This window comes from Bombina bombina, chromosome 7 (genome assembly GCF_027579735.1).
Source record: "Bombina bombina isolate aBomBom1 chromosome 7, aBomBom1.pri, whole genome shotgun sequence".
Taxonomy (NCBI): Eukaryota; Metazoa; Chordata; class Amphibia; order Anura; family Bombinatoridae; genus Bombina; species Bombina bombina.
Window position 1 is genome coordinate 31509720 of NC_069505.1, and position 21479 is coordinate 31531198.

At 39.4% G+C, this 21479-nt stretch overlaps 1 protein-coding gene across 1 annotated transcript; it reads left to right on the plus strand.

Moving 5' to 3' along the window:
- Window positions 1–8741: 8741 nt before the first annotated feature.
- Window positions 8742–14620, plus strand: LOC128665799 (uncharacterized). Its single transcript, XM_053720005.1, has 2 exons — window positions 8742–9421; window positions 13631–14620. The coding sequence occupies exons 1-2, from the start codon at window positions 8855–8857 to the stop codon at window positions 13739–13741; spliced, it is 678 nt and encodes a 225-aa protein (XP_053575980.1). The 5' UTR covers window positions 8742–8854; the 3' UTR covers window positions 13742–14620.
- The last annotated feature ends 6859 nt before the right edge of the window (window positions 14621–21479 follow it).

A 21479-nucleotide genomic window follows, 5' to 3' on the forward strand; every position in this document is an offset into this window, starting at 1 on the left:
AGGGACATGAAACACAAAGATCTTTTTTCATTATTCAGATAGAGAATATAGTTTTAAACAACATCCATATTTACTTCCATTATCTATATTTAATTATTATTTTGAAAATCTTAGTTTATTAAATATCAATGCACATGGGTGAGGCAATCACACGAGGCATTGATGTACAGCCACCAATCAGCAGCTTCTGAGCCTATCAATAAATGCATATCAGCTAAGAATATCAAGATAATGAAGCATATTAGCTACTGGAAGTAAATTACAATATTTTTATAATTCCATGCTTGTCTAGCTGAATCATTAAATAATCAATATGTTTTGCATGTCCATTTAATGCTACTTAACACATTGAAATTCATGATATGAGGTAGAATAGTGAAATACTAACATGTCTCAGAGTAACACAGGCCACAAGCCACATGTAGACCTTTCAGTAAATGGACACCATAGTCATCACAACCATAGTGTCACTTAAAGAACACATTTTCTCCATCACTGACATGTACACAGAACTATTGTATGAAACACATACATGTATAATTAGCATATTACAAACCCTCATATCACAAATCTCAATGTGCACAAGCATGTTATAGAGTTTGACATGAGAATGTGGATAGGCTCTAGCATGTAAATTGTATGCCCACATGGATAGATATGTGACTGTACTAATCACTCTCATCATTTGACTCCTTCACAGAACCTCCAGTCACCAGGGTGCCTATGCCCATGAATCCCCCAACACCGGTTCTAAATATATGTCCACCACAACCACCGGTACAGATATGACAGCAGGAGTATGCCAGGCATGAGATGTCTTGGACTGCGTCGATTGAACATCCACATATCATGCCACCTGCATTAGAGGAGGATACCTGGCAGGACCCGTGGCAGGAGGAATATTCCTATGGCTTGGAGGGGGAGCCCCACCAGCCCCAAAGGGTAGATGTATTTCCCCCCCCCCAAGAATATCAGGGCACCACAGGAGTATACCAGCAGGCTGAGTGGATGCACACCAGCGGACATTGGGACTATCGGTCCATCCCGACATCTGGACCATCATCTTCAGTTGGAAGGGCTCCACCAACTGTAATCCATCGCCCTGCACCTCCAGCTCATATCCCTGTGGCTGCACCTCCTGCTGAGATATCTCTTCCTGCACGTCCAGCTGCTGTTTATGTTCCGGCACCTCCAACAGAGGTTATTGTTGCTGCACCTCCAACAGAGGTTATTGTTGCTGCACCTCCAACAGAGGTTATTGTTGCTGCACCTCCAACAGAGGTTATTGTTGCTGCACCTCCAACAGAGGTTATTGTTGCTGCACCTCCAGCTGAGGTTAATGTTCCGGCACCTCCAGCTGAGGTTAATGTTCCGGCACCTCCAGCTGAGGTTGTTGTTCTGGCACCTCCAGCTGAGGAACACGTCATTGAAAGAGAGCCTATTGTCCCTGCTGATGAAGAGCCCATGGATCAATTGAGTTCTGCCATGGGTGATGAATATATCTCACTACAGAGGAGGCAAACTTTGACCTGTGAGACTCTAACGGAAACGTGTCAGAATATGCAGAGGGAACAACACAGGTTCCATAGAACCCAACACCGTTTGCAACAGAGGTCGAATGAGCTGCAAAGGGACATGGCAGCATCGCTATCAGCTATGGTCCAAAATCAGAACCAAATGCTACGTGTAATATCGGACATGCAAATCCAAAGTGACCAAAGATGGAGGGAACAGAATCAACTGTTGGGGGCTTTGGTGGAGCATTTCACCCAACAGCAGGACATGGCATCAAGTATCTCCTCTGTGACCAGCACTCCTAGTGTATCCACACAACCCAGGAGAGGCAGAAGACCCACACCAGGCCCCTCATCTAAGAGGCCTAAAAAAAAAAAAATATTATTCAATTTCTTTGAAAATCTTGTCCTCTGTTATTTACTATCTAATTGTCATCCACATCCATGTGAGTTGTGTTTTAGTACAGTAATATTGTTAAAACATATAATAATACCTGTGTTGAAATGGACCAAAAAGGTATTATTATAATGTTTATGACATATTCATGCTCAATAAACAACATGACATGGTTGTGTCTCAACGGTACATATAGTAATATTAACTTCTAAGATGTACATCAAGGTTTCTCACATCCAATATAAATTGACACGTTGGTATATATAACTAATAATATATTTAAAGAATGTGTGAACATAAGGTATAAATATCCATTATCCTCATTCTTAATGATAGTGAACTAAACATGAATTAAACAAATTATAAATATACAGTAATTAGGGTTGTTAAAGGGACATTAAAGCAAATATTTTTACTTCATGATTTTGAAGGTGAAGATAATTTCTAAATTAAACTATAATTTCATTCTATTATTTCTGTAGCTTCATTCTATTGATATTCTTTGCTGAAAAAAATATCAAGATGTGTTTGGTAGCTGATGATTAGTAGCTGTATATAGATGCCTCCTGCAATTTCTTCACTGTGTGCATTTCTATGTCTTCATTAAAGTATATCTAAATTAATAATGAAAATAGGTAATTTATTTCAATTATAAGGTTTGTTATAATTTATCTTCTCTATCCTTAATCATGAAATAATATGTTTGGGTATAGTGTCCCTTTAAGGGAAGGGGGTTGGGATGTAGTACTTTCACTTACATGCAGTGGAAATCCAAACCTTTACATTCTGCAAGACATGATATATACACATGCAATGGTTGGTGAGGTACAGTCAAACATCATAATACATGTGAATGTTACGGTTTACTGTAATTATGAATAAGTAACTTACAGGTGAAGTATTCCCGGATGACATAATCCCTCACTTCATTCCCCCTCAGTGTCCCCCTGTCCACATCCTCAGGTACAGGAACCAGCTGCTGCTACTGCTCTGGGTCAATGTCCCCCAACAAACGTGTGTCCACAGCAATGTTGTGTAGAATACAGCAAGCATTGACAATGGAACACACTTTGTTGGGGTTATACTGTAGTGCTCCGCCTGTAACATCCAGACACCTGAACCTGGTTTTTAATAGGCCAAAGCTCCTTTCAATGATCATTCCTTGTTCTTATGTGTGCCTCCTGGTACCTGAGTTGTGGCTCTGTAATGGGGTGCACCAAGGGGGTTAATAGCCATGATCTGCAGCCGTACCCTGCGTCACCTGTCATGTAACATATGTGTTTGGATTACTACAGGTACATCATGTGCTTTAAAGGGACACAACATGAATCACATATAAAAGATAGATTTCATCAAAATATTAATGGAAGTAATCAGGATAGTTAATTAAAATTCAAAGGCCTATCTGAATAATGGAAGAGCAATTTATACTAGACTGTCCATTTCATAAGAACCTGCAATTGTTAGCAGCTTGATAATTAACTTTGATTAGATCATTTTCTCCATTCTATAGATAACTCTTGATGACAAGCATATTAGATATGCTCAATAGCTGCTGATTGGTGGCTGCACATAGAAGCCTCATATGATTGGCTCATATATGTGAATTAGAAAATTTAAAAAAAAATATATTTAAAGAATGAATAAAATGATATAAGAGAAGTGAATTATAATGCTGTTTAACATTGTATTCTCTATCTGACACATGAGATGACAATATGTGTTTAGTGTCCCTTTATTAGAAATATACAGACAGAATGAAGGTACTCACCAAGCAGCCATCCTCCCGAGAGTGTTCCATTTTAAAACATATTGAATAAGGAGGTCTGGCGCAGGATGTAGGAATCATGTGCACTCCCTGGGAAGCCTGCATACACATGTAAGAATTTCAGATTGGTATCGCAGACCATCTGGCAATTCAATGAGTGAAACCCTTTCCTGTTAATATAGAGGATTGTCTCCTCATGTGGGGCCACAATACGCACATGTGTGCAATCAATTGCCCCCATGACATTAGGAATACCCCCCAGTCGATAGAAGCCTTGTTTAAGACGGTTCCATTCCTGGGGGGTATGGGGGAAATGAATGTATCGTTGTGTCTGGTTATCTAGAGCAGTCAGAACCTCCCCTAGAATCCTGGAGAAGGTAGACTGCGCTAGGCCAGACACAAGCCCCTCTGTTGACTGGTATGAGCCAGTTGCCAGGAAGTGTACAACACACAACAGCTTCTGCATACCAGTCAGAGCTCGGTTCCTATACGCTTGAGGGTCAATTTCATCCTTCAACACCTCATATAGGTTAATGAGGCTTGCAGATGTCAAGCGATATTTTTCCCTGACCTCCACTTCTGTCATCCCAAACAGGGTGACCCTAACCCTGTGTACCCTTGGTGCTCTTCCCCTCTGCTGATGCCTTCGTCTTATAGGCCCTGCTGGCCTATGGGCAGCTGCAGCAACAGCAGCATGGGGAGCACCAGGAACAGGGACAACAGCAGGAGGATCAGGGAGGGCAGCAGCAGCAGCTGGAGCAGGGACAGCTACAGCACCATGACCAGGGACCTCAGCAGCAGGGATACCATCCAAAACAGGGGCTTGTAGGGGTTCCAGCACCCCTTGTGCCCCACGACGCTGTCTCACTCTAAATGCTATATACTGCAAGGGAAACATGGTGGCTAATGAGGGTGTGCATTTGCAGGTGTTTTAAGGTTGCAGGTGAGGGGTTGTGCTGTTTGTGATTGGTTTGACACACTTGCAGGGGCAGGAATAATAAATGCTTTTAAGAGGTTAACTATTTGTGAACAAGCTGCTGCTATGTATATTGTTAGGCATGCATTTGTTAGGCCTTCTGAGAGTTACGTTGGTTTCTAAGTCAGTGCAAGGGTACCTGCGCCTTCAATTTGTGGCGAGCTGAGAATGGCGTAGATTTAGAAAAATCTGAGCGCGTAAGTCCTTACGCCGTATATAGGATAGCAAATTGCGCGTGTTTTATATGTCAGTCTATGGGCCAAAAAACTACGGGCGACGCCAGAAATCTACGCGCGTAACTTCTAGCTTACGCCGTATATAGGATACCAAATCCGCGCAATTCTTGGCGTCGCCGGCTTTTGCGGGCGACGATTTTTATCGGATCGACCCCAAGAGATCTCGGGTGTTAGAAAAATAAGTTTTAACATAGAGATACATATAAATAAATGTATAGAGTTGGATATACAGTATATGTGAGTGTGTGTATGTGTGTATATGTACATATGTATTTATGTATTTATATGTGTATATAAGTATTTACAGACAAATATATACATATAAACACATAAACATATATGTACACACATATGTATACACACACACATATACAGTATATATATATATATATATATATATATATATATATATATAAAAATATATATATATATATATATATATATTTATATTGTATAAGTGCATTAGAGCCCTTTGCAGTTAAAGTGAATGTAATTTTTCATGAATCAGTGCCCTGCTTTTAAAAGTACTATTAATTAATCATTCATGAAAGTTTACATTGCAGTGGTTTTGTTAAAATACTTACCTTTCACTTCTTCCAAGCCGGACCAGTGATCCCCCGCAGCTCCTCTGTACTTACGTCAGCAATGACGAATCCGGCTTCCTCCAATCATGGCTCCCCCTCCATTTCCTGAGGCCCCACCGTGATTGGAGGACACCTGTTTCATCATTGCTGTGCTAAGTACAGCATAAGAAGCGGGCGGGAGATCTCGCTGGTCCGGCTTGGAAGAAGAAAAATGCATTTGTAAAAATACGCTGCAATGTAAACTTTCATGAATGAAAGTGCCCTTGTTTTTTTAAAAACAGGGCACTGATTCATGAAACTTTACATTCACTTTAAGTAGATGAAAACATGTAAAAACATATTAATGTTAACCCCTTCACCCAAAAATACATACATTGTGCAGTACTTTGGCTATCGTACAGCACCATGTACGTATGCGTTGTTGCTTCAGAATGTTCCAGCACTGAGATCTGGAGCTCCTAAAGCTACAGGCATCGCCCGCATATGGAGCTGGAGTGCGATTGGTATTCTGTGTGTGTCACCGTCTGTAACGATCTTCTGCTGTAGCCAGCGGGAGGAGTGAGCGTGAGGCGGGAGTTGGGTGGGTGGCCCAGCAGCGCAGGTGGTAGGGAGAGGGAGGGAGTGGGAGGGGCCCTATGCTACGAAAAAAAAAAAGAGACAGGGAGGGATGGGGCAGCTACACTACAGAAAAGGGTGTGTGGGGGACCCTAAACTAAAGATAGCGGGTGGGGGGGGGAGGTTGGGGGGACACTAAATAAAAAAATATTATTAAAAAAAGATAGTTTTCAGGTACTAGCAGACAGCTGCCAGTACCTAAGGTGTGGGCAGTAGTTAGGGCAGGGTAGGTTTAGAGAACTGTTTGTGGGGTTCAGAAAGGTGGGGGGTAAGGGGGATCCTACACTGCAGAAAATCTAATATATATATATATATATATATATATATATATATATATATATATATATATATATATATATATATATAATAAAAGCTTTAATTTTTCATACTGGCAGACTTTTGCCAGTACCTAATATGGGGGTGATCAGTGTGGGGGGAGGGCAGAGAACTGTTTGATAGGGATCAGGGGTTGGAAAGTGTCAGATGGCAGGATGGCAGGATAATCTCTACACTAAGGGGTCGATTTATCACGGCCCGAATGGGACCGCATACCCCTGTTTCTGCGTGAGCCTTCAGGCTCGCCAGAAACAGCCGTATGCCTCCTCTGAGGCGGCGAACATCAATCCACCCAATCTCAAATGATCGGGTTGACTGACACCCCCTGCTAGCGGCCGCAAATCTGCAGGGGGCAGCATTGCACAATCTGTTCACCAGAACTGCTTGTGCAGTGATAAATGCTGTAGGCATTCGATGTCTGGCGGACATGATTTGCTACAGTGGATGATGTTCAACAGACACTTGATAAATCGGCCCCTAAAGCTAAAATTAACCTTTTAAGCTACTTAATTAACCCCTTCACTGCTGGGAATAATAGAAATGTGGTACACAGCTGCAATTAGTGGCCTTCTAATTATTAATTCTAATATATATACCTATATTTATTTGTGCAAAAAAATCAAAGATATGTAGAAATATTTAATAATAAATAAAAAGAACATATTCAGTAATGTAAAGAACATTGGAATATGAGAATATGCGATCGTGTTTGCGCAAGACTGGGGTGTTAGTTTTTTTTCCCACACTTTTTTCCTCCATTGACTTCTATGGAGGAAATATGTGAATGCGCACGTGATATTCTAACTTCAAATTCTAAATTTAAATTTTTGCACAAGTTGTGTTACCGCTAGAGCGAAAACAGTTTACTTTCAACTTGTAATACGAGTGCAAACCAACTAGCACAAACAATTTAATTCAAGCGGAGTTAGTGCTCTAGCAGAAGCGCAAAATACCGCTCCACTTGCAATCTGCCCCTTAATATTTTGTGTATATTGTGAGCACTTGACATTGGGTGCACTGGAGGGGAGCTGAGTGGGTGGAGCTATCAAACAAGTGGGCGTGGCCAATACTCCAGTCCTCTGCTTACTTGACTGCTCTGCTGCAAAACATCCCTGGTAATGTTTTTCTTTTCAGATGTTGGTAACTATGTTCATGCTTTGTGTAGAGCACTGGGCAGGTTAAAAGGGCACTCTGCTACCAATTCACAGCACCTGGCACTTCTGGATTTGGGGGTTCATAGTACCCACTGGAACTGCCACTGTTCCCATCTGAAGCATGCTGAGTATTTGCAGAGATTACACAGGACACACTATGCACAACACACCTACCTTTTGTATCATCTTCTACTCAATGATTGGTGTTACTTCTGTATATGTATTGCACATTATTAATTACCTTTCTCTTTGGATAACAAATGTATAGGAAGTAAAAGCCCTGTTTAACAGGAATACGTTTATTATTTCACTGCTCACCTCATATTTATTATTTTCATCTGCATCTCTGATATAGACTGTAAGCTCTGCAGGACAGAGCATCTTGTGAGACAATAAATGTCTGGATCAGTATTTTCCAGCAGTGGAGCTGAATGTTTCAGCACATGATTTATAAGTATTAGTTGGGAGACTCAGTGCAATAGGACAGAGGGCTTTGTTGTAATTTAAGATACATAAAATTGCAATACTTGCTGTGGTTACCTGCTCCCCCCATAGACATTTTGTCCCAGGCACTAGCAACCTTTGGCCACATCAATCTCTTGTTGACTTGATAAGAAAAGTCCACAGAACACAAATATGTGGAAGGTTGCAAGCTGCAGCTTGTAAAGAGGTGACTCACACAGTGAGTGCTTTGTGCATTACTATCTCAAGACTGTGTCAATTTACATAGGAAACTGTTACTTCCTATAACCATAGAATCAGCTCCCTACAGTAGCTGAATTAACAACAGTTGTCTACATTGTATGAAAAAGTATCCCAAACCTTCACTGAACAAGAATCTCAACTGAGACTTGAAGATATTTTGTTGTATTTTCTTTAACAGGACTGGCAGCTTCAATCAGTCCATCTGAGAACATAAATATTAATTTTATATAGGAATTAAGAAGTGGCTCAATGAGCAATTAGGTTACTTGGCTATTGACTAACTTATTTAACTGCTATCCAGCCTTTGAAGCCTTAAAAATCTATTCATTTCTATTAATTTATTTAGATGTGTATTTTGGAGCAGGTAATGAATAGGGTTGGACTCTGGATAGTAAATATAGGGGCGGGTCAGTGACTCTGCAGATGGGTGGAGAATACCAGCATATTTTGTAAAGGAGAATCTGAATTCCACAGAGAGTATAATGCAAGAAGCTGAAAGGTGAGGACAGTCTGCTGAAGGACAGTCTTCTGAAGGACATTTATTAACTGTTCTATTAACTGATATATTGATGACATACACCGGAGATTACCAAGTGAAGATTTTAAGATATTTTCTAAACACAAGTAAAGTAGAGGAGTTGGACATTAATCCAAAAATCAAACCATTCAACACTGACAGGATGACCACTAACAAATTTAGAAGAGCCTATTCCCTGCGGATACCACGTTCTCCAAAACCAGCATTTGTGGACACTTCTGGATTTTATGATCGTCTTGAGGAAGCAGAATGTCCAGAAGACCCCCAAGTTATGAATGAAATCTCTGGTAACAGGGACAGCACAAACTTTTCCTGGGATGTACCCTTAATTGACGAGGCACCAAAACTCCAACACTGTAGAAAGAAATGGATTTCTAGAAGTCTAAGAGTCCCAAAGACCCGTTTAGCTGATGAAGGACTTTCTGCAGCCCCCACAGAAGAGATATATGAAAAAGAGGATATCAGTGGCTCATGGAATGACCCTGCAAACACGAACCCATGTGAGAAGCAAAAGGAGTCAGATGTGTCTCAGAAGGAAAAAGAGGCTGAAAATGAGGAGGATAAACAAAAATGTAAAAAAATGAAGCACTACAAAAAGGTGAGATGCAACTATGTACAGTTGTACTTGTTAATTGCATTTACCTCTTACTACTGGGCATCCAGCTACTGGCAAATCTTTTCTTTTACCATATGGCACAAGAGGTGTCTGTTTTACTAACCCAGTGAACGTAATTATGTAGCAGACTTAAAGCTGAAGTATAAATTGTGCTGTGAGTGTGCACTGGATCATACTGTTACTACAGAGCAGATGATACTGTTAGTATAGAGGAGGTTATATTGTTACTGCAAAGCAGATGATACTGTTACTGTAGAGCAGATTATATTGTTATAGAGGAGGTGATACTGTTACTGCAGAGCAGATAATATTGTTACTATAGAGCAGATGATACTGTTACTATAGAGCAGATGATACTGTTACTATAGAGCAGATGATATTGTTACTGTAGAGCAGATGATACTGTTACTGTAGATCAGATGATATTGTTACAATAGAGCAGATGATACTGTTACTATAGAGCAGATGATACTGTTACTGTAGAGCAGATGATATTGTTACTGTAGAGCAGATTATATTGTTATTATAGAGGAGGTGATACTGTTACTGCAGAGCAGATAATATTGTTACTATAGAGCAGATGATACTGTTACTGTAGAGCAGATGATATTGTTACTGTAGAGCAGATGATACTGTTACTGCAGAGCAGATTATATTGTTACTATAGAGCAGATGATAATGTTACTGCAGAGCAAATGATAGTGTTACTGTAGAGCAGATGATACTGTTACTATAGAGCAGATGATATTGTTACTGTAGAGCAGATGATATTGTTACTGCAGAGCCGATGATACTGTTACTGCAGAGCAGATGATACTGTTACTGTAGAGCAGATGATATTGTTACTGTAGAGCAGATGATACTGTTACTGCAGAGCAGATAATATTGTTACTATAGAGCAGATGATAATGTTACTGCAGAGCAAATGATAGTGTTACTGTAGAGCAGATGATACTGTTACTATAGAGCAGATGATATTGTTACTGCAGAGCAGATGATACTGTTACTGTAGATTAGATGATATTGTTACTATAGAGCAGATGATACTGTTACTGCAGAGCAGATTATATCGTTACTGTAGAGCAGATGCTACTGTTACTGCAGAGCAGATAATATTGTTACTGTAGAGCAGATGATACTGTTACTGTAGATCAGATGATATTGTTACAATAGAGCAGATGATACTGTTACTATAGAGCAGATGATACTGTTACTGTAGAGCAGATGATATTGTTACTGTAGAGCAGATTATATTGTTATTATAGAGGAGGTGATACTGTTACTGCAGAGCAGATAATATTGTTACTATAGAGCAGATGATACTGTTACTATAGAGCAGATTATATTGTTACTGTAGAGCAGATGATACTGTTACTGTAGATCAGATGATATTGTTACAATAGAGCAGATGATACTGTTACTATAGAGCAGATGATACTGTTACTGTAGAGCAGATGATATTGTTACTGTAGAGCAGATTATATTGTTATTATAGAGGAGGTGATACTGTTACTGCAGAGCAGATAATATTGTTACTATAGAGCAGATGATACTGTTACTGTAGAGCAGATGATATTGTTACTGTAGAGCAGATGATACTGTTACTATAGAGCAGATGATATTGTTACTGTAGAGCAGATTATATTGTTACTGCAGAGCCGATGATACTGTTACTGCAGAGCAGATGATACTGTTACTGTAGAGCAGATGATATAGTTACTGTAGAGCAGATGATACTGTTACTGCAGAGCAGATAATATTGTTACTATAGAGCAGATGATAATGTTACTGCAGAGCAAATGATAGTGTTACTGTAGAGCAGATGATACTGTTACTATAGAGCAGATGATATTGTTACTGCAGAGCAGATGATACTGTTACTGTAGAGCAGATTATATTGTTACTGTAGAGCAGATGATACTGTTACTGTAGAGCAGATGATACTGTTACTGTAGAGCAGATGATACTGTTACTGCAGAGCAGATAATATTGTTACTATAGAGCAGATGATAATGTTACTGCAGAGCAGATGATATTGTTACTGTAGAGCAGATGATACTGTTAATGTAGAGCAGATTATATTGTTACTGTAGAGCAGATGATAATGTTACTGTAGAGCAGATGATACTGTTACTGCAGAGCAGATAATATTGTTACTATAGAGCAGATGATAATGTTACTGCAGAGCAGATTATACTGTTACTGTAGAGCAGATGATACTGTTAATGTAGAGCAGATTATATTGTTACTGTAGAGCAGATGATATTGTTACTGTAGAGCAGATGATATTGTTACTGCAGAGCAGATGATACTGTTACTATAGAGAAGATGATACTGTTACTGCAGAGCAGATGATATTGTTACTGCAGAGCAGATGATACTGTTACTATAGAGAAGATGATACTGTTACTGTAGTGCAGATGATACTGTTACTGTAGAGCAGATGATACTGTTACTGTAGAGCAGATGATACTGTTACTGTAGAGCAGATGATATTGTTACTGCAGAGCAGATAATATTGGTACTGTAGAGCAGGTGACATTGTTACTTATCTCACTGTGCCCCCCACCAGGTAAGTCACCTTTGCATGTACCATGAGGTCACTTTGTCCCTTTGTGTGGCTGATATCTGAACTTGCAGTGCACATGACATGATTAGCTCATGCTGTGACCTTTGGGTCCTGTTATCAGATCATGTTGTCTTTATGGTTTATTGATCACTGGAACCAGCTTTGTGCCATCTGTTAACCATTTATATGCTATACTGTCTCATTTACATAAATACATGCATCATTCATCTGTTTTAGTATAAACTATCAGTCAACTCTACATCTATGGGGGCAACGTGCACACAGTCATTACTGTAGCCCCCTTACCTAATAGGTTCCAGCTGCCATGGACAATGTCAGGTCAACATCACTGTACATAAGTATGATGGAGTGTAGTCTACAGCCTCTCTGGAGGGACAGTAGCACCTATAATATTTTAGCAAAAATCAGACAAATAACTCAAACTGTAGATTATAATGTTTTTTTGTCCTTTATTAGATATTTTACAGGGAAATAAAATGCTGAGTATAATATCCTGCTGTGCACAAACATGCATGTCCTGTTATCTTTAAAACTAAAATAATAGTGGTTATAGCTTTTTACTATAATATAATTTGTCTGCAAGTCAGCTCAGCCGCACATTCCCAGTCTCATATACACAAAATAAGTGTATTTGTCAGGCAGCCGCTGTCACCGCTCCCCCAGAGACTTCAGTGTGGGAGGTTTTGGTTCCTGACATTACCAGCCCTGTATTTAAACACAGGTTACATCAGGGAAATCACTTAAAACATTCTTTCTGTGGGTGCTCCCTGCCCAGAAGAAATTACAGATGACACATAAGAGGCCAATTAACTCTTAAGCCGGGAGGAAAAAGCTAATGTCACCTTCAATTGTCAGATCCTTCATTTATTTCCTGGGGAATATTGTGTGACACACGCAGGTGTAAAATATTTATATAGTTTTATGCACACTGAGGCAGCAGCTCCTACTGAGCATGTGCAAGAGATCACTGTATACGTATATTAGTCTGTAATTGGCTGATGGCTGTCACATGATACAGTTATATGCACACTTACTGAGGCAGCAGCTCCTACTGAGCATGTGCAAGAGATCACAGTGTATACGTATATTAGTCTGTGATTGTGATTGGCTGATGGCTGTCACATGATATAGTTATATGCACACTGAGGCAGCAGCTCCTACTGAGCATGTGCATGAGATCACAGTGATATATATACAGTATATATATATATATATATATATATATATATATATATATATATATATATATATATATATATATATATTTATATTTATAAATTTATCTATGAGTCTGATTGGCTGTTGGCTGTCACAAGATACAGTTATTTGTACACTGAGGCACCAGCTCCTACTGAGCATGTGCAAGAGATCACTGTGTATAAGTATATGAGTCTGTGATTGGCTGATGGCTATCACATGATAAAGGGACCAGCATAATGTAAGTAAATTTTGAAAATTGTTAGAAACAATCTACTGCTAATTTAATATTCAATGTAAATGCTATAGCATTGTATTTTTATTATGCCCTTGGTTATACAACTCTACTGTATTTAATGGTCCTAACAAATATTCACCTAACAAAGTATGTTTCTCTCTTGCAGAGCATCGACCGAGCTTTCCGGCGCGGCTGGGAGAATTTTCTCACCAACATCTACACTATTTCTCTAACAAGGACATCACAAGATGCCCCCCAGCTGGTTAAAGCATTTTAGATGTCCCAATACTCACCTGTAGGGTCGTTAGGGGCATAGTACATCACAGAAAAAATCACATCACCATTCCATCAAGGAGCTTATCATTATTGTAATGCTATTGATGGACTTACGCATTTCGCATTTCTTCTGTTTCCTAGAACAGGAGCTGATTACTACAGTCCTTACCCATTGATCCCAGGATAGACTCGCTCTTTATGAGGATTAAAATAAAATGTTCTATTTTTTTTTATTCAACAACATTACTTTTTTTGCCAAATTCAAGGCTAGAATCTTCAGTATTTATCAAATTTGCAGATGGTGTGAGCAGGAATGTAAAAATCTCTACAATTATATATCAACTATGTGCATTCTTAGGTTCAGATTTATTTTTTTATTGAATATACATTTAAATATTTGAATATATATATATATAGTCAAATGTAGAAAAGAGTCCCATCACTGTTTCTTTCAGGAAATAATCCTTTATTGAAGTGACAAGAGAGACAGCAAACAGCTATGTTTTGGACCTACAGTACATAGCCCTTGGACTATATATATATATATAAACACACACACATAAACACAAAAAAATGCATTTAATACATTTTTATAATTTAATGTAATTATTGTTTTATATCCAAAATATTTATGTTCCTATAACTTCCTCTCCCTGTATATACAGTATTTAGTTGAGTGTCCTACATTTTTCAATTTTTATCCACAATATGTTCTTCCCTGCCACACCAATGACGCTTTTATTGTTGCACATTTTATGACCAAAACTTGGCTAACAAAGAAAACTGCACTTTCATATACATTTATGCTTTTCGAAAAACAATTTATTGTAAAGAAAATAAATTATAAATTATTAAGAAAAATAATAAATGAATTTCAATATTTAGGTTTAAACTAATTGTGTATATAAAAAAGGGTTTAAATTAGATTAAAATGTGATTATTATATATACTATATATATATATATATATATATATATATATATATATATATATATATATAAGATTCATGAAAATAAGCACTCGCTGGTCCAACGACGTCTGTGACAACAGGAAAATCTTTTATTGATGTGACGTTTTGGGACAAAACCAGTCCCTTCCTCTGTCCCGAAACGTCACATCAATAAAAGATTTTCCTGTTGTCACAGACGTCGTTGGACCAGCGAGTGCTTATTTTCATGAATCTTGTATTATCTACATAGCACCCTGGCAGTTGTTTAAAGATAGTGGGAGTGCATATATATATAGTATATTTCTATCTAGCTATCTACATAACAAATACACAGATGGATGAATTTCTTAAAAAAAGACATCTGTTAAAAATTATATATACAGATATATATTATTTTTATTTTTGTGCGACTTTCATTTTGTTTATTTTTAATATTTCATTTGAACTACATTTTTAAGATAATAGATCACTTGAAAAACTGACCATTGCTGCTTGTAAATATAAATTGCATGTGTTTAGAGCAAAGGAGAACATGAACAAAAATGTTGAAACTGTAATCGATAATTACATTTACATAAAATCTATAGAGTTAGATTACAATTGAGGCGCAAAAAGTTTTGCACAAACGATATAGTGAGATTGAGATACAAACATATACATGTCTAAAGAAGTATATGTATATATATATATATATGTCTATATATGTATAAATATGTATTAATGTATTTATATGTGTATATATGTATTTACAGACATATATACACATATAAAAACATTAATATATATGTATACATATTTTTAATATTTTCATATCGTGTATGCATATATTATAGTATGCGATCATGTTTGCGCATACTACAGTATGCGATCATGTTTGCGCATATTAGAGTATGCGATCAGGTATGTGCATTTTGCAAATTCATTTGTTAAAGTACATTGAAATATAAAATGTTCATAATTACATGTCGGGTTTACGCTAATAAGAATATGTCATGGTGTTTGCACGAGAGAGTGGGTATTTTTTTTTCTACTTTTTTTCCTCTATTGACTTCTATTGGGGAAAAAATAATACCGCGCCTCTTGTAATCTAGCCCATAGACTTTAATAAAATATAAAATAGATAAATACATATATGATAGCTAACTTCTAAGTTGTCATTACAAAAAATTTTGGTAGCCAATCAGATGACTTGACAAAAATTTCAATATATTTAATGAACTTGATATAAATGAATCTATTATAAGTTATTAGTCTAAAACATATCTGTTGAAACTGCTATTGATAAATGATATTGATATGAAACAAACCTAAGTGTTACCCTTTAAAACCACATGTGGCTGAGATAATATATTTAATTTAATTTAAATTAGTTCATTTAAATGTTTTGATTTTTTTTTATATCAAATTGAATTAGATAACAAGAAAACAGATGTTAATTATGCTTTTGTGTCAGAGCATCATGAGCCAATGTCTAACTTTTCTTCAGTGTTGTATGAAAGTTATTTTCCATGTAACTTGGAGAAATGCAGAAGAATAAAATATTTGTAAAAAACAAATTATAATAATGTGCTTTTCTTATATAATCTTAATGTTTACTGGGATATCTGGTAAATTAAATAAAGATTTTGAGGTGCTGGTCAAATATAAAGACAACTGCGTTCCTCTTATAACCACCTCTTTTATCTCCTCATATTGCAGCACATACCTGCTCCCTATAACTCCTCCTATCGTACTATAAAACCGCTCCCTATAACTCCTCCTATTGTACTATAAAACCACTCCCTATAACTCCTCCTAATGCACCGTATAACTGCTCCCTATAACTCTCCTATTGCACCATATAACTGCTCCATATAACTCCTCCTGTTGCACCATATAACTGCTCCCAATAACTCCTCCTATTGCACCATATAACTGCTCCCTATAACTCCTCCTATTGCACCATATAACTGGTCCCTATAACTCCTCCTATTGCATCATATAACTGCTCCTTATAACTCCTCCTATTGCACCATATAACTGCTCCCTATAACTCCTCCTATTGCATCATATAACTGTTCCCTATAACTCCTCCTATTGCACCTTATAACTGCTCCCTATAACTCCTCCTATTGCACCATATAACTGCTCCCTATAACTCCTCCTATTGCACCATATAACTGCTCCCTATAACTCCTCCTATTGCACCATATAACTGTTCCCTATAACTCCTCCTATTGCACCTTATAACTGCTCCCTATAACTCCTCCTATTGCACCATATAAATGCTCCCTATAACTCCTCCTATTGCACCATATAATTGCTCCCTATAACTCCTCCTATTGCATCATATAACTGCTCCTTATAACTCCTCCTATTGCACCATATAACTGCTCCCTATAACTCCTCCTATTGCATCATATAACTGTTCCCTATAACTCCTCCTATTGCACCTTATAACTGCTCCCTATAACTCCTCCTATTGCACCATATAACTGCTCCCTATAACTCCTCCTATTGCACCATATAACTGTTCCCTATAACTCCTCCTATTGCACCTTATAACTGCTCCCTATAACTCCTCCTATTGCACCATATAACTGCTCCCTATAACTCCTCCTATTGCACCATATAACTGCTCCCTATAACTCCTCCTATTGCACCATATAACTGCTCCCTATAACTCCTCCTATTGCACGACATAACTGCTCCCTATAACTCCTCCTATTTCACCATATAACTGCTCCCTATAACTTCTCCTATTGTACTATAAAACCGCTCCCTATAACTCCTCCTATTGTACTATGAAACCGCTCCCTATAACTCCTCCTATTGCACCATATAACTGCTCCCTATAACTCCTCCTATTGCACCATATAACTGCTCCCTATAACTCCTCCTATTGCACCATATAACTGCTCCCTATAACTCCTCCTATTGCACGACATAACTGCTCCCTATAACTCCTCCTATTTCACCATATAACTGCTCCCTATAACTTCTCCTATTGTACTATAAAACCGCTCCCTATAACTCCTCCTATTGTACTATGAAACCGCTCCCTATAACTCCTCCTATTGCACCGTATAACTGCTCCCTATACATCCTCCTATTGCACCATATAACTGCTCCCTATAACTCCTCCTATTACACCATATAACTGCTCTCTATAACTCCTCCTATTGCACCATATAACTGCTCCCTATAACTCCTCCTATTGCACCATATAACTGCTCCCTATAACTCCTCCTATTGCACCATATAACTGCTCCATATAACTCCTCCTATTGCACCATAAAACTGTTCCTTATAGCTCCCCTATTGTACCATATAACTGCTCCCTATAACTCCTCCTATTGCACCATATAACTGCTCCCTATAACTCCACCTATTGCACTATATAACTGATCCCTATAACTCCTCCTATTGCACCATATAATTGCTCTCTATAACTCCTCCTATTGCACCATATAACTGCTCGTTATAACTCCTCCTATTGCACCATATAACTGCTCTCTATAACTCCTCCTATTGCACCATATATCTGCTCCCTATAACTCCTCCTATTGCACCATATAACTGCTCCCTATAACTCCTTCTATTGCACCATATAATTGCTCCCTATAACTCCTCCTATTGCACCATATAACTGCTCTCTATAACTCCTCCTATTGCACCATATATCTGCTCCCTATAACTCCTCCTATTGCACCATATAACTGCTCCCTATAACTCCTTCTATTGCACCATATAATTGTTCCCTATAACTCCTCCTATTGCACCATATAACCGCACCCTATAACTCCTCCTATTGCATCGTATAACCGTTCCCTATAACTCCTCCTATTGTACCATATAACTGCTCCCTATAACTCCTCCTATTACACCATATAACTGCTCTCTATAACTCCTCCTATTGCACCATACAACTGCTCCTTATAGCTCCCCTATTGTACCATATAACTGCTCCCTATAACTCCACCTATTGCACCATTTAACTGCTCCTTATAGCTCCCCTATTGTACCATATAACTGTACCCTATAACTCCTCCTATTGCACCTTATAGTCCTGTCACAGGGGCAGTATAAGGAGGTATTATGTACTGGTTACAAGAGCCTTGTCACTGGGGACAGAAGGCATTTTCCAAGCATCAGTATCCTGCTTCAGTCCTCGGCCCTCAAAGTGTGCATTCCAGTCCTCTGTGCTCGAGTGTGCACTCCTGTCTTCAGCCCTCAAGTGGGTACTTCTGTTCTTGGCCTTTGAATGGGCAAACCAGTGGACACTATTTCTGACTTCGGCTCTGGTGGGGGCATTACTGCAGCCTATTGTCAGGGTGCCAGGAATCAGACTGAGACGAGAAGTGCAAAATTAATCACACCTTTATTAATAGCAAAAAATAATAAAAAGTCCACAAGTCAAATAACAAGCCAGGAGTCAAAACCAGAGCTGGTAGTCTGACGAGCCAAGTCAGGAGCCAAAGCGAGTAGTCAGACGAGCCGGAATCAGGAACAAGGAGAACAGCAGAGTCAGGAACAAGCCAGGGATCAGGAACCAGGAGGGACTTCAGACAGCCAGGTAATGCACAGGAGCTCTCACAAACAGGTCTGAGACAATGCAAGGGCAAAGCATACTGAACAAAGGCCCTTTAAATAATAAGTGATGACATCACAATTCTGAGACTGCATCGTGTCTCACATGGATGATGTAAACCAGTCTGGCCATAAAAGGAAGTACAGGAAGTGAGCAGCATCTCCCAGAATGCACCAAAGTCAGCAAGAGAGGTGAGTAAAAAGGCTGCCAGCAGCACATGGCAAACAAGGCAGGAAAAAACCCTGACAGTACCCTCCCCTCAACGACCCCTCCCCCGCGGGAGGACAAAAGGCTTATTGGGGAAATGGGCATGGAAGGCACGGAGGAGGGCGGGAGCATGAACATCAGAGTAGAGAACCCATGAACGCTCCTCTGGACCGTAGCCCCTCCAATGAACCAAATACTGTACGCGGCCCCTGGACATGCGAGAGTCAATAATGCTGCTGACCTCATACTCCTCATGGTTGTCCACAAAGATAGGACGGGGACGAGGCAACACAGTGGTAAACCGATTACAAAGCAATGGTTTCAAGAGGGAGATATGAAAAACATTGTAGATGCGCATTGCAGGAGGAAGGTCAAGAGCGAAGGCCACAGGATTGACCCGTCGGAGAATTCAAAAAGGACCAACATAACGGGGAGCCAGTTTATTGGAAGGCACACAAAGGTTCAAGTTGCGGGAAGACAGCCAAATTCTCTCACCAACCTGGTAGGAAGGTGCAGGCAGACGCCTACGATCAGCCTGGAACTTTTGAGGCTGCATAGAATGATGAAGGCAATCCTGAATCTGCACCCATGTGGAACGGAGTTGCCGGAGATGCTCCTCCAAAGCCGGAATACCCTGAGACATGAATAAATCAGGCAACAAGGATGGTTGAAACCCATAATTCGCTATGAACGGGATAACTTGGAGGAAGCATTAATAGCACTATTACAAGCAAACTCTGCCCAAGGTAACAGTTCAGACCAATTATTGTGGTGATCTGAGACATAGTAACGGAGGAAGTGTTCCGGAGCTTGATTAGACCGTTCCGCAGCCCCATTGGATTGAGGGTGATATGCCGAGGAGAAGGAGAGCTGGATCCCCATTTGAGCACAAAAGGAACGCCAAAATCTGGAGACAAACTGGCTACCCCGGTCCAACACTATCTCCTTGGGTAACCCATGTAAACGGAAGACCTCACGGGCAAAAATTGAAGCAAGCTCCTGAGCGGTAGGCAACTTCTTCAAGGGAATGCAATGTGACATTTTAGAAAAACGGTCAACCACCATAAGGATAACAGTATTTCCATTGGAAACAGGAAGCTCGACAATGAAGTCCATGGAAAGATGTGTCCAAGGACGCTCACCATTAACAATAGGTTGAAGAAGACCCACAGAAAGACGTCGAGGAGTCTTATTCTGTGCACAAACTGAACAGGAGGCAACATACGCAGCAACATCAGAATGAAGACCTGGCCACCAGAATTGTCGAGTGACAGACCAAATCATTTGGTTCTTGCCTGGGTGTCCTGTGGCTTTAGGATAGTGGTAAGTGTGCAAAAGTTTAGTTTGAAGAGTCTCAGGAGCAAAACACTTACCACTAAGTTTCTCAGGAGGTGCATTGGTTTGTGCAGCCAGGATCTCCTCCCCCAAGGGAGAAGTCAAATTAGTACGAATGGTAGCCAAAATATGGTCAGGAGATATAACTGGAGTAGGTACAGACTCCTCCTTGGATAGAGGTGAAAATTGTCGAGAGAGGGCATCAGCCCTAACATTCTTACTACCAGGCAGGTAGGAGACCACATAATTAAACCGAGACAAAAATAGCGCCCACCTGGCCTGTCGGGGCGACAAACATTTTGCTTCAGATAGATAAGTTAAATTCTTGTGGTCCGTAAGAATGAGCACTGGCACGCTAGTACCCTCGAGAAAATGTCTCCATTCCTTGAGTGCCAAAATTATGGCCAGTAATTCCCTGTCGCCAATTTCCACTGATGCACCTAGTCCTACCGCTGGAGACAATTTCTTAGAGAAGAAACCACACGGATGCAAGGAACCGTCAGGTGTAGGACGTTGAGACAAGAGGGCACCTACTCCAGTCTCAGACGCATCGACCTCAAGAACGAAAGGCAGGACAGGGTTAGGATGAGCCAGAACTGGAGCGGCAGCAAAGGCAGTCTTAAGACTATCAAAGGCCTTAATGGCAGTAGGTGACCAATGGAGTGGATCATTCTCTTT